This window comes from Aquila chrysaetos, chromosome 20 (assembly GCF_900496995.4).
Source record: "Aquila chrysaetos chrysaetos chromosome 20, bAquChr1.4, whole genome shotgun sequence".
Taxonomy (NCBI): domain Eukaryota; kingdom Metazoa; phylum Chordata; class Aves; order Accipitriformes; family Accipitridae; genus Aquila; species Aquila chrysaetos.
Window position 1 is genome coordinate 122769 of NC_044023.1, and position 14436 is coordinate 137204.

General features: G+C 45.0%; 1 protein-coding gene across 6 annotated transcripts in view; it reads left to right on the forward strand.

The window, feature by feature from the left end:
• Positions 1-1622: 1622 nt before the first annotated feature.
• Positions 1623-14436, forward strand: part of BICD2 (BICD cargo adaptor 2) — a 98977-nt gene continuing 86163 nt past the window's right edge. For 5 of the 6 annotated variants that reach the window (XM_030043484.2, XM_030043485.2, XM_030043486.2 and 2 more), the window contains exon 1: positions 1623-2085. In XM_030043484.2, coding sequence (XP_029899344.1) covers positions 1846-2085 — 240 coding nt within the window. In that variant the 5' untranslated portion in view covers positions 1623-1845. The remainder of the gene's footprint in view (positions 2086-14436) is intronic. The other variant, XM_030043487.2, reaches the window with a different exon arrangement.

Here is a 14436-nt window from a genome sequence, read left to right on the forward strand (position 1 = left end):
GGCATTTCACATACACACTGTAGGCTGAGGACATCAACTTGCTACTTCTTAGATCCAGGTGACCAAGTGTCACATCAGTGCTCCCAGGACAAATATATCCCTGCATGTGAGGCATGGGGAGCTCAAGGCAGTGTCATCGCCCTGAAGAAAAATTGGCCGGGGCAGTTTCATGACTAAGAGGCAGTATTCAGCCATTATACAGTTTATTAAAGGGATAAGGGTTTATATGTACCAGGACAGAATGTGATGAACACAGCCAGAAGTTGAAAGTAGCTTGAAAAAACCCCGCAGCTGCGAGCAAATATGTTGCTTTATGTTCTAGACATTGTGGAGTGCTCAAACACGTAATTGTTTTTATTATGTTTGGCATTTGCTTACCAGTTCGTTACTGATTATTTTTGACACTGGAAGAAACTCGGAGCTGCATTTGCTGCACTAAAAGAGGGTGAAGCAGCCGGGGAGCCAGGTGAGCTCTCCTCCTGACGGGAGGGGGAAGCAGTCGTCTCCCCCGGCCAAGTGTAAAGCAGGGGCACATTCACACTGCTTTTGTGGAGCTGCTTAGGAGTTACAGTGGTCCAACTAAGAGAGGCATTTGGCTCTGTTCAGCCTTCATTATGTTTTAGAAATTAATACTACCCACGGTGGAGAAATGATTATCACAGTTTCTGTGCCTTTGCCACCATACTTGCCCAATGGTGTAACCTATAGCAACAGCTGATCACATTCTCCTACCGGACTGGCAATTCCTTTTCCAAGCAGTGTAGTAAAGTTGCCCAAGTATTACTGTATCACAGCTATTTATGCCAGTTGAACACGCTGCGACATTTCCCTCCTTCTATCGGGCAGTCCAGCAGTACATGAACATCTTGTCCTGTGGATGTGCTTATTCTCAGGATGATGCTGGAGAACGCAGGTTTTGTTCCCCCCTGCTGGTGGATGGAGAACTACTTGAAGCAGGAATTGCACTGGAGATGTGAAACACCAGAAACAAATGAGATGCTGGCAGCTCTTGCTGTGGACTCAGGGGCTGACACCAGTACTTCTCCCGTTAACCTTTTGTTCTTTCCATGCTGGTGTGGCCTACGATACCTTCCATTCTGGCAAATGGGAACCGCCCCACTGCAGCCCTGATTTCGTCCCCACGCATGGCTGCAGTTCGACCTGCCTTGCACGGTACTGACCTTTTTATACTCCACTGCTTCGACGCCTCCTGACTTCCAGCCACCCCGAAAGCACTTGTTAGCAAGGTGCTAGCCGCCGGGGCTGTCTGCGTGGCGGTGCGTTCTGTGCTGCACTCTGGCTTGGGCTGCTTTAGGGTCAATTTTTGACACCGTGGCTGACAGGTCAGGCCGTTAAAGATCGCATTCAGCCCTCCCCAACGGACGCGTTCCTCCCACCGCCGTCCCCCCACAGCGCTGCCCCCGGGCCGCTCCGTGGTAGCGGCCGCCGGCGCCCAGCAGGGGCCGCTCTCCTCCCCCGCCGCCGCCGCCGCCGCCACCGCCCCTCGCGGTGCATGCTGGGAGCTGTAGTCCGGCGGGCGGCGCGCCCCGCCGGGCGGCGGCGGGCGCGGACTACCGGCCCCAGCGTGCCGCGGGGCGCCGGGCCGGCCGTGCCTTTTGAATGATTTCACTGCGGTCGGCGCTCGGGGCGAGTTTCGCAGCGGCGGCGCGGCGCGCGGGGGTCCGCGGCGCAGCGCAGCGGGCGCCTCGCCCGTTGATGGCAGCCCGAGCGGGCTCTGCCATGGCCGCCCGCGGGCCGCGGCGCTGTTAGGAGCGGCAGACGGGTTGCGCGTTCGCCCTTTCGCTCGCCCGCCTCGCCGGTTGGGAGCCGGCGGCCGCCGCCGACATGTCGCTGGCCATGGAGGAGGAGGAGTACGCCAGGCTGGTGATGGAGTCGGAGCCCGAGTGGCTGCGGAGCGAGATCAAGCGGCTCTTCCAGGAGCTGGGCGAGACCACCCGGGAGAAGATCCAGGCGGCGGAGTACGGGCTGGCCGTGCTGGAGGAGAAGCAGCAGCTGAAGCAGCAGTACGAGGAGCTGGAGCTGGAGTACGAGACCATCCGCACCGAGATGGAGCAGCTGAAGGAGGTGAGGCGGCGGCGGGGGGGGCCCGGCGGCAGGTGCCCGCCCTGCGGAGCGGCCTGGGCCCGAGCCCGAGCCCGCCCGCTGCGGGTGAGGGGGGCGAAGGCGCTTTGGGGAGGGTGGCAGCGGGACAGATGGCTGTCTTCGGAGGCCGGGGGTGGTGGGCTGAGGGGCCTTGGGGCTGCTGTGGGGCGGTCGGAGCGTCAGCCCCCCCCCCCCCCCCGGCAGAATTTGGAGGAGGGCGACCAGGCCTCAGTCTTCCTCCGGGCTGCGCGCGGTTAAGCCCTTCCTTCCCCAAAATGACAGCTCTCAGAAGCGATTGCCTTTCAGACCAGGAAAGGAGAAGAAAAACCCACCAGCTTTTCTGCCCCTAACCCCTCTCCTGTGCCAGGGCGTGTGGGAGGGAGGCGGGTGCGTGCTTGTCTTTCTCTTCCCGTCCCATCTTGCCTCAGGCTCTGGTAGCAGTCGGCCTCAGGGCAGCAGCAAGGAGAGGAGCCTCTTGGCTGCCCCCGGTGAAGCCGCGCTGCTCTGCCTGCCGGGGCCGGGGCTGCTCGCTGCTGTCACCTCCCTCCTCCTCGGAGACGGGACCCGAGCAGGCGGTGCGGGGCAGGGGCAGAGGCTGGGGAGCCGGGCTTTTGGTGAGGGCCGGGATGCCCCTTCGGCGGGTGTCACGTGCCAGCTTTTGTGTGGAGGGAGGAACCTTGCGTCGGTGTTAATGACTTCCTTAATGCGGACCACCATGAAAATAATGCAGTGGGCTTTAGTTCACGCAGCTTTGTTTTGGTGCAGTTCCCTGTTGTTGGCTTTTTTTTTTTTTTTTTTAAGGCAACTTCAGATTTAATCTGTATAGTGGAGTAAGGTTTGTCAGAAGAAATGCTGTTTTCTTAGGTCAACTGGTGTGCAAGTTTTTCTTGTGCAAGATCTTCTCCAGGTCTAGAACACGGGCAAAGCACTGCCTCAGGAAGAGGCCGTGCACAGAGTGGCACTGACTTGCCAGAATATGTAGACACACGGTTAGCTCTCCTTATGACAGCGTAGCTGATCCCCTGCCAGTCTACTACATAGTATGTCCCATGGGAACTTGTTTGCCTGTACCCTTGGTTATTTTGGTGGCTGTTTCCATGCAGGCAAACCCTGGGCTGCTTTTCAACTGACTTAGGCCTTGCGTTGATTGCAAAAGATCTGATACAGCCTAAGAGGTGAATATATATGCATTTATTTGACCAGTGCAAACTGTATCAGATGGGTCTTTGGTTTAGCTCATTCAGTTGGAAATGGATTTGAAGTAACATCAAAATATGCTATTTCAAAGGGAAAGTAAATACCTGTAAATGGGCTGGTACAAATTCAGCTGAATCTGTGAACGCCCTCACTTCCTGCATCCTGTGTGTCTTTTGGTCTTGTAAATAAAGCTTTATTCTGCTTTTATTATGTTAAACAAGCATAAGCAAAAGAGGTTAATTAGTTTGAATTATATGGCTATAAACTTGTTAACTAAATATGCAAGCTGAACTGATGTACCGCTATAACTAAAGACACTTGAGACCAACATGGTTACAGCAGCATACAGTTGCAGAGATGCTACGTGAAAGTCAACGGTAGAGGCAGTCTTGAAAAGAAGGTGAGAACGATAGAGTTGTGCTAAAGGGAAGAAAAGTCAGTAAACCCGTTTGGTAGGTGGGATGGGAAACATGGCATTGAGAGGTGAAGGGACTGGCCCAACCTCATTCAGCAAGCCAGTGCCTGACCCACAAATGGAAGCCAGGTTGAAGCCAGTCACAGGTAGTGCTTTATTCACTGTGCTGTGCTGTGTACACTTGGGCATTACACGTTTTGGCTTTCAGGTGGAAAAAGGCTTGAAGTCAACTTATTTCCATTCTTTTAGGGCTGCAACACTTCAGAAGCTTGTAGAAGATTTAAAAAAAAAAAATTAAAATGGCAGGATCAGCAATGATTCACTCCTTTTTGCTTTTAACATTCTGAAGGATTTGCTTTGTGTGTGCATGTCCTGTTGTAATTAAGTCAAAACCTGGGGGGCAAACAATTCTGGGAACAGCTTGAGGACTGTGCTAGTTAACCTACACGGGGAAAAAGCATTGCTCCTCTAGCTTTCTTGTGATGCTGTGGAGGAATCTGGTCTGCATTAGATCTGGTAAACCTTTAGCAGATGCATGAAGCATGCTCTCAGAGGAGGAGTTTATCTTCTTTGCTGTTAATGCAACTTGCTTTTCCCAGGCACAGCTAGGGAGCGTTGCATACAAGAGTTGCCACATGTCAAGCTCCAACCTAAAGGGACTCCGCCTTGGGTTACATGAGGTTGTTCTTGGGGAAGGCGGGGGATTGATGGTGGCATGTCTGACTGGAACAAGAGTGCTTTCCATCTCTTGCTTCTTAACTGTGACTTCATGCAGCCTTTTAAAATACAGCCATTCTAGTCTCTATAGATCCTGTTTTGTTGTTCTCTCTACATCCAGAGACCTCAGTAGCACAAGGCCATGTTATGCTGAGTGCTGTGCAGGCACACAGCAAAGTTTCCTGTCCTGCTGGGTGTTGTAGATTTGGATATGCTTTAATTTGCTTAATGTTATGAAGCACCCCGTATCATGGCCCTGTTCATGCCATAGGTAAATGGGCTCTGAGCATGGGAACTTTGTAATATAGTTTGTTGGAAGTACAGGCTTTTCTGCCACAGTCATCAGATCTTCCATAGCTTTCTGGCCAGGTTCTCCTACCTGCTCCCCATCCCCGATTGTGGCAGAATTTCATAGCCTTAACCTCCACAGTTTTACCCCTTTGGCAAGTGCAGATGGTATCCTCAGAGCTGTACCCCATTTTGTAAAGATGTCTGTGTACACACAGTGTTTGCAGTTCAAGTCCTGGTGAAGCTGGGGAGCTGTCCTGTCCTTGCACTGAGGCTCCACACCGACCTCTCCTTAGTCAGGGTCCTTGATAAATTGTCAACTCTTCCCTGAGTTTGTCCTTTTACCTGCTTGCATGCTGACTTGATCTTATATCTTTTATGATCATTTGTGCTGCATTTCTTCTATCACTTTCATTTGAGAGAACTGAACTTAAATACAAACTGTCTCCCCAGGTAAACTTACTGGTTATCTTGAGTCCCACCTTTGCTTTTGTGAAATGGAATTGATTTCAAACTTTTATTAAACATTGTAGATAAATAAGTTTTCCCTAGTTCAGAGAAGTAAGATACTGGCTTTCTTGTAGTGAAATACTACATCACGTTCTATACATACAATTTTTATTGCTGTTCTTTCCCCTCTAGGAGATGAAGTAATAAAGAGTTGTTTCTGTAGGCTGTGTTCAACTAGTAAGTCATCCTGCGAGCCTTTGTCTGCAATGGTGCTAATTGTATAAATTATCGGGCTGTCTACCTGCCTGAGCTGGGATTTCCGCACTTACGGGGAAGATACGTAGGATCAGCTTTTTGTGTGCTCCAGCTCACAAAAGTGATTGTCTGGGGATTCAGTTATTGGCATTCCTGATGATTTATAGGGAAATGTGGCGTGGAAGGTTAGCTTGGAAAAGGGGTTATCTGCTTTGCTTGGTACTTTCGAGTTGCTTTTGAGATGTCAGATTTATAACTAACTATTAGCTCAGTTATGAAACTGGCTGCTGTCCAAAACTCCTTTCTGATTAGGGGGTTATGTTGTATTGGTGGTGGTAGACTTGAGTTTAAATCCCTCAGAAAACATGGGTGTTATATTATGAATTATTTATTTCCGTAATAATGTAAAAGTATGCAAGTAGTCTGTGGCTGTCCTTGAAGTCTAAAAGCACATGTCAGTACATCATGGCTAATGTGATGTATATAGTTTGTATATGGTTTTTAAGTGTGGGGGGGTGAGGGGCAACAAGGAAGAGTGGCAACGATCTGTACGTAACTCTTCATTTTTGTAGGGTGCCAGTGGCTCTTGTTTCTGGTTTTTGTCTTTAAGGATCGCATATTGACTTTATGCCATGACATGAATTCTCTGCAGAGGTTTACTGGGTAGACTCGGAAGCTGTCTTTGAAAGAAACATGCAAATAACACCTTGCTGCTTCAGCTCCCGTTAAGCTAAAGTGGGGTGTACTATGCAACTGAGGTGATACGTCCTGGGCTGTAATATTTGTGCTGTTTATTTGAATGTACTGCTCAGGTGGAGTGTACAGTATCTGTGATCACTGATAGAAGTTTTGCTTTTCTTAATTCACTTACCTATGTAACAGTTAATTGGATACGTGATACATCATCCAGACTGGTTTAATGTTTTAACTGTGCACCTTCAAAACTGAAGGAGAAATCGTTCCCTTTCCTGTATACCTTATATAATGCTGTATACCTTATAGACAGACATATAAGCTGGTTACTGAAGAAGCAGTGATTTTCCTCACTGGATTTATCTACTTTCAAAGCATTTTACCAATTGTGCTGCTGTACTGCTGCGCTTATTTTATGTGTAGGAACATAAGGGCAAAAAGGGAAGAAATGGCTGGGCTAAAGTCACCTAACAAGCCAGTGGCAGACTGGGATTAAATCCTCTGTGCTCATAGTACCTGCTGGATTGACCTGGTCTTTCCATTTAATCATGGTAAATAATGATGTTCAGTAGTAATACCTCTAAGGCCTCAGGTACACCTCTGCAGCCTCCTCCTAACACATACGCAGGTGTAATATTGGTTCCTGCTGAAAGGGAAGGACCTTAATGACATTTGAGACAACAGTGCTGGAAGGTTAGAGGTAAAAACCAAAGGGTTTAGTGCATAAAATAAAGGAAATGTTTTTTTTAAATAGACTAGCTTAGGTGAAATTTAATTCTGGTTATAGATGTGTAAATCTAGAATAAGAAAAGTACGACTACAAATTGATGTTGGGAAACTGATACCAGTTTTGCACATACTAATAGAAAATAGTTATATGTCTGTGAACCTGTCTTGTGGATTTAATGGTGATTGTCACTTGGACTCCAACACCTGCCACACTTGAAATGTAAGAAGAGAACAGAATTGCTGTCTGTAGTGTAAAATCAGACTGAAATCTGTGGTTGGGGTAAGCAAAATATTCCCATGTAAACTAAGCTTCTTATATTTCGATAAATCATAGTTGGTTTACGTTAAGAATAGAGCCACCTGTAATTTTAATCTGATGTCTGCAGTGGTATAGACACTCAGTACTGTGTTTTGGAAAAGATACTTTTCTTACATATCCTTATTTAGGAAAAAACCAAAGCCTGAAAAGTTAAACATTCCAGTTTTTCCTGCTGTACTAGAAATAGTAACCTGTAAGGCTTCATGTTGCTAACTTCATTTTCTTTGCCAGTGTTGCTTGAACTGCCTTTCTTAAAAATCAGAAATAATAATATTCTTAAATTATAATTTCAGATTATTTTCTTGTGAAATTGCCAAATTTTCTTCTTGGGCTTTTTCTGATAAAATTCACTATTGGGTGAATAGTAAGGACCTTCAGGTAGAACTAAATTATTAAAAACCGCCCATGTTTCCAGAACAGTGGTTTTCCTTAAGCTGCTGTAGTCTCAGCTGAGAGCTGCGTCTTGGTGAAACGTGATGGTTTTTGTTTTGTGATGCTTGTCTGTGCCTTGGCCCAGAATGAGGGCTGTTCCTGACCCTCCAGCAAACATTATATAATTTGTTTTCTAATTTTCTACATTAGATTAAACCCAAGGTTTCATGGAACAAAAGTTTGGCAGCAGTAGCGCCATTTACTACATACTTTTTCCCCTGGAAGTGTGGCAGCGCTGGGTGTTTGCTGTCCTGGTGGAGGGGATACAGTGAACTGCACTGTGGAACTGAGCCAAATTTTCTTCTTTATTCTTTTTCTTTTTTTTGTTAGCAAATTTCTTTTTGTTTTCGAATTAGGTCAGATTTGGGTGCAGGTGCACGGCATGTGGTTGTGCAGGTACCACCTCACTGAGAGCATGTTACAGCAGCAGCAAATAGGTGATGAGAGGACCATCTTAAGCTAGTCTTGCTGCTGAGCTCGACGGTGAAACTGTTGCCCAAACAGCGCAAACTGTAGCCTGCACAGCATGTGTGGGTTCCTCTTGTCTGACTGCTGGGAATTAGCGGTCTTGGGGATGCTGCAGTGGCAACAGCATTATGGTCAGGCTGGTGGTTATGGTGGGGATCTGTACTGAGATGTAGTCTCTCTTGCAACGCTTTTTGTCTTTACCCAAATAAACCGTTCCTTTTAGAGGCTCACATTTGGCATCCTTCACCGCGCAGTCCTGGATGAGGGCACTTGAGAGCTGAGGCTCTGCATGTGGGATGGAGGGCTGCCTGGGTGTTCAGAGAGCACGGCGACAGGGTCAGCAGCAGGGGACAGACAGTCTTGGCAGGAGAAACACCGGTTCAGCTACTGCACACTGGCAGCCTCTCTCCGCAGGTGCTGCAGGGGAAGATTTCTTCAAAGCGATATTGCTGAGGGCTTGAGTGAACCTGGAGGGCTTCTGATGGGCGCTGCTATGTGGGTGAAGGCTCTGTGTTCCTACATCCCTGAAGCGTAAGTTTGTGCAGCCCCTGATGTGGCAGTCATCCTGCCTGGAAACTGAAAGCCTCAAACCTACAGTCATCAATGTTTTGTCATGGGGCGGGGTTCGTGCAGCTCTGCTATGGTGATACCTGCGGTTTACTCATTTCAAATCACAATTCTCGCTTGCCATTTCAACATCTGCTGGAACAAACTCGCTAGTTTCAGGGGTGTTAATACCCAATTTATCCCTTTGAATTTAGGACCATTTTTCTTCTAATCTGAAAGAAAATTCTAATGATTTGGAACATTGCCTGGTTTCCCTAGGAGGGGGGTGAGTGGGCTGGAATAGTAGTTCTCAGGTCTGTGCACTGCCCTGGAGTTAATGGATTCACCACTTCCTCTTTCACTCTACTGTATGTGAGGTTGTGACTAATCTGTAGCAGCGTGGGGCCATAAGATGACTTCCAGAGGGTGATGCATCCTCCAGGCATTCATTTGCTTTCTTTCTCTGCTTTTGGCACACTGTGGAGAATTGTTTGTTCAGATCTGGTAACCCAGCAACAGAGGAATATAACGTGGGTTTGAAATGTGATCTACAAAACCTTAGCAGAGGGAAGTGACATAAATAAATGTTGCCATCCAGATGAATGCAGGAGCCTCCATTTTGGAGAACAGCTGAAGTTTTAAGTGTAATAGCTGCAGAGCTGTGACTTTTTTCTTATTTTCCCCTTCCTTCAGCTCTTGTCTTCCTTCTTTCCACCTCCTGCCTTCCTTCCCCTCCTCTCTCCCCAGCTGTTTTCCCTACTTTGGCTGAAATACACACCAGGCAGTGGAGTCTGCCTCCATGTCCCAACACGTGTCAGGCTCGCCCTGCAGACAGGCATCACTTTGGAGTGGGTAGATGGGACCTACCTGAAGAGTCTGCTAAAAGCTGTGGTCCATCTTGCCCATAAAACAGATGGGTTTGCCACTGGGGCTCTGGGGAAGCAGGGACCCACATAGTGTCTAGAGCGTCCTTTACGCAGAAAACTGTTTGGCTCTGGGGTCCGTGTGCGTGAACGTGGGCCTAATTGGGAATGTTTGGCCCAAACATAGTTGAAGCACGGTGTGGGAATGGATATGGTTTCTCTGCAGTCCTGTGGCCATGTTGGGGAGCGGCTGTGCCATATTAGGACCTATACAGCTCTCGCTGAAACGAATGGCATATCTGGTGGTGTGCTGCACTTGTGCTGTATGGCCTGGCCTCTGTGCTATGCTGCAGTCCTTTGTCTCCTTAAATCTTTTGTTTTCACCCCTTAATTGCTGTCAACATGCAGTCTGGATCTTAGCAAGCTAACAGTGCTGAGTGTGCTGTGCTGTAGGCAACGAGGCAGTATTATGGTAAATTCATTAGGAGTCTCCATGTGTCCTGTTTGTCAGTCCTGAACAGAACTGGTCCTGTAGTTTAGCTCTAGCTCCAAGGCAGAGAAGTGTATTGACCTAATGGATGAATAAGCTTATTTCTTCAGTATTGCTACAAACTAAAAAGACGTTTGAACTGGCATCTAATCTGCCAAAACCAAACAAGTTTTATTGCTTCCTATGCACAGGGTTTGTTACATCCAATTTTAGTCTCTTTCCAAGGTCAGGATCCTTTTTGTTTTCAAATGAACAACCAATGATGTTTGTTTGAAGCTTGTTCTGTTGCATGAACGGATTAGTCTGAAGTAGAAGGCATTTTCTTGCACTTCTGCACGCAAGGCTGTGTGTGTTTTGAGGGAGAGAGTTGGTTGCGATGCCCAGTGTGGCTGAATATCATGACATGTCTGTAGTGCAGCCCAGCCGTCTAGCTCTCGCTAGAGCTCACCAGTGGATGCCCTGCCAGCAGCTGTGAATGAAACTTTTCGACAGTACGATGTTAGGAAGGAAACAGAGAGAATGCATTTTCAAGCAATCAGTATATAATTATTTTGTGGTTTTCTCTGATGTCATTTGGAGGGGGCATTTGGCCTTTGAAATGGGAATCAGCTATTGTAGAATGAGTATGACTGTCCCCAAGATGTAGTCAGCAGAAAAAAGCAGTGTCATGTAGCATGTGCCCTCAACTTTGGAACATATTATCAAAAGAAGAAAGATTATTTTGCCAAAACATACTTTCCTAAATAAATTTTGGTCTCTTATTTAGCTGAAATCATTCAGCAGTGGTCCTGTTTTAAACTTCTCTGTGGCACAGTTTAACCCAGCAGCTTTCTGAGACTTGTATCTATGTGAATAAAGGCTTCGGTCCGACTCGTATCTTAGTTCAGTGTGTTCAGCAGCTGTGCAAGCAATTCCACTTGGCTCTCTTTTGGTGATGCTTTCATTAAGTGTTTGTTTTTAACCAATAAGTGTTTAAAATCAAATATTCTCGGCTGTTAAAATCAGGTAATCATTCTTCACATAAATAATTCCTCTTGAAGTGAGGAACTGGGATTGATCTATTAATTTCCAGCTCAAATTTTCTTCTGTCCCCTTCAAATTTTATATAAATGTACATAATTTAACAGCTGTAATGTCAGTAACAGTGAGGCTTGACCTATAACAGAGGTGTCATTTCTTCCCTTCATCAAATACCTATTCTTCCATGTGGTTCTTTTTGTCCTCAAACTTTTTTGTCTTCAATCTCTGACATTTCTCATTGCAAAAGTCCGTTTTACACATTTGGTAATGGTTTTCATTCTGTCACTCAGAAGTACAGGGATATTCTCCCACATCTTAGAGCTGCGGTGGTAGGCAGAGGGTTTTAGAGGAGAATTTGCGTTTCAAATACAGCAACATATTTAGCATGACGAAACGTATAAGAAAATGAAAACCTTTGTGCACCCTCTGAAGCGTTAGTACCCTTAAGAAGGCTTTGTCCTGGTCTTGTCCTCTAGAAAAATACGCTGATTTTCTTTTCTCCCAAATATAATGGAATTATAAGCTTTGTGATCTTAAATAAATCCGACTGCTCTAGCTTTTGTCAGCCAGCTTTCTGGTCTTTCATAACAATATAGATGGTTGTTTTTAAATTTGAATGGCTGGTTAGTTTTCAAGATGAATGAGATCCTGTCATGTAAAAATCTGTCTTATGTGTACATAACAAGTAAGCCTAATATGAAAGTGGAATCTTTAGCATACTGCATAGCTACATGAAATCTGCATTTAAATAGTGTAAATGAGTTAACTTCAAGCGCATGAAAACCAGAACATTTTGTTAAGTTGGAAAATCCCCTTGCTATGTTAGGTTTATTAGGCATTGCTTGTGTGTTTGTGGAGGCCTTTCTTTCCTGTTGCGAAGGAGAAGTACAGTAGATTACAATTTCAAGTATTACACTGGGCTTATTTTTAGTCTTGCCTTGCAATTTCTTTCCTTGTGTATCTTCAATAAGAATTTTACTTTAAATCCAAACTTCTCTGATTTCTGTGTCATTGGTTTTGGCAAACATTTCTGATTTTTTCAGTCTGCTTGTGTTAGGATATAAAGGTCTTCTCCTCCTGACATTTTATGTGATCAAAACCATTTCACGTGGGTGGGAAGGCACTTATCTGTCCCCTCATGTCAACTGTAAAGGTTACATAGAGCTGACGAGGGCAGAATTGTTATTTACTTTTCCTAATTAGTAAAATCCCTCTAACATCTGAATAATCAGTTGTGATTAGATCCTCTGGGACTTCAGTGGGAACAGAGATGAGTCCAATATGACTTTGTTTCATAGGTGAGTTATGACAGTCTTGCCAGAAAAAACAGTTGAAGTGAGAGGGACTTCAGGAAAATATTAAGGCCTCTTTTCTGCCATGTGCTGAGCTTGCATGGGACATGCTGTGATCTGTGCCCTTACTTGTGCAGCAAACCTGTTCAGGGGAGACAAATGTGAGAAAGCTGCCCCTCTAGCCTCAAATACAGTTTTTCATAGACAAAATCTTGGCTTTGCACACTGCATATTTAACAACGTAGTGTTGCCAGTCTTACATGCCAAGATATCAGGAAGTGTGCCTTCAAAAAACTGCAGGCATGATTTTGTTTTTAAAGTGAGGATAGAGGAAGGAGGAATTGAGAGCTAGGTTGACTTCTTTCTTTTGTGCACCCACAAGAAGCTAGAAAGTACCTGAACTGCCCCTGTGTTTTCCCCTCTTCCTCTCCCGAAGAGGATGAATTCCATGACTCCAGTATTTGTGTTTTAAATGCCAAATAATTTAAGACCTCTGATACTCATGAGAGGTTTTGTATTTGCATGTCTGAAGTGTTAACTGAGCATCTAACCTTGTACAGATGTCTGTATTCCTAAGCCCCTAATATAAACAAATGCATGCACAAAATTATGTCCTTAACTCTGTAGCTGCTTTGAGTTCAATGTGTGTTAAGGCTTGTGCGTTCAAAGAGCCTTTGTTACAACTTTTCTAAAAACAGCAGAAAAGTGTAGTCTGTGTTGTGCTCTAATTACTTACAAAACGGGAGATATAATGGGAATGCAGATGGACCCTGAAACCTAATGACCAGGACTGCAATGACCTTTCTCCCCTGACAACAGGAAAATTACGTGCTAGCATTTCCTTGGAGCTGTGCCTCAGTGTTTGGTGGGAGAGCAGGCGTGCTGCAGCATGGAAGTTCCCTCATAAATACTTGGATTTGGTTCTGCAGTTGCAGCACCAGATTTTTGTCTTGTTTTTCTCCCTCCTTTATTTTAAATGGGTTGGGAATGTTTTATGGGCAGGAAATGGGAATGGCTGTTTTGTGAGCACAGCTGTTTTAAATAAACTTAAACCAGTGGAAGGGTGTTGAACTCTCTCCTTTCAGAAACAGCCAAAAATCTCATGGAATTGGAATAGCTCATTTGCTTTTTGAAAGAGCAAACTTAGTTTTTTAAACTGTCCTCTTGTGATGCTGTAAAGTAAGGATGCAAGTTTTCATACTGTGTCAATGAGGCTATTAAGGATGTTTCCCTCATTAAATTTGTCAGAAAGTAAATTGAAAGAAAGGGATTTTATGCTCTACTACTGGAGTTTAATCTTAAATTAACATTCATTCCTTCTTTAATTCTGTTAGGGTTTGAATTTCTAATTCATTACCCTCGTTGAGAAAGGAAATACATCCTGAAATTCCAAAAACCTGTTTTCAAATGAAACTTAATGTACTTAAGGAATTCTTGATAAAACTCTCTTAAATACAGTCCATGAGATTAGTGCTTTCTCTCACATTGGCCCTACAGTACAGGCAATTAAATACTGAATGGATGGACTTGGCTAATTTAATGTGACCTTGGTGAACTGCATTGAGAAATCTCTTTGAACACATCAACCCTAACTGTAAACACAAATTTCCCCATGGCACACATCTAACACAGTGTAGATTTCTGTATTAAATTGGATGTTAATAAAGCATAGATGTGTATTGAATATCTTGCAACAGGAGGCAGCTACTTGTATTTTTATTCCTTACTTTCTGTGTGTACATATGCATGTCTGGCAAATTTTAGCATTACGAGTGAAAAAGCTCAAGTCTTTAATTTTTGCATAAAATAGCTAAACACAAGATGACCTTCAATCTGCTGCTCCTTTTAAGAATGTATTTTGAAATATGTTTATGATCATTCACTTTAATATATATAATGAAAGGATGTGTAAGTCGTTCTCTTATGTAGCTGTTGGCAGCTGTCACTTGAGTGGGGGGAAGGGGTAAGGAGAGCAAAAATGAGATATGAGCTAGAGACTGAGCTTGTAACTTTAAATCCTTTTTTATGCTAAGCATTATCAAAACATCCCCCATGACTGCCCAAGCACTGTGTTCAACAGAAACCTCCTTCCTGGAGCTGTGGTGGTAGCAGATGTTGCAGCCTTGTCTGATACCTTTCACTTTTTATCTATTTTTTTT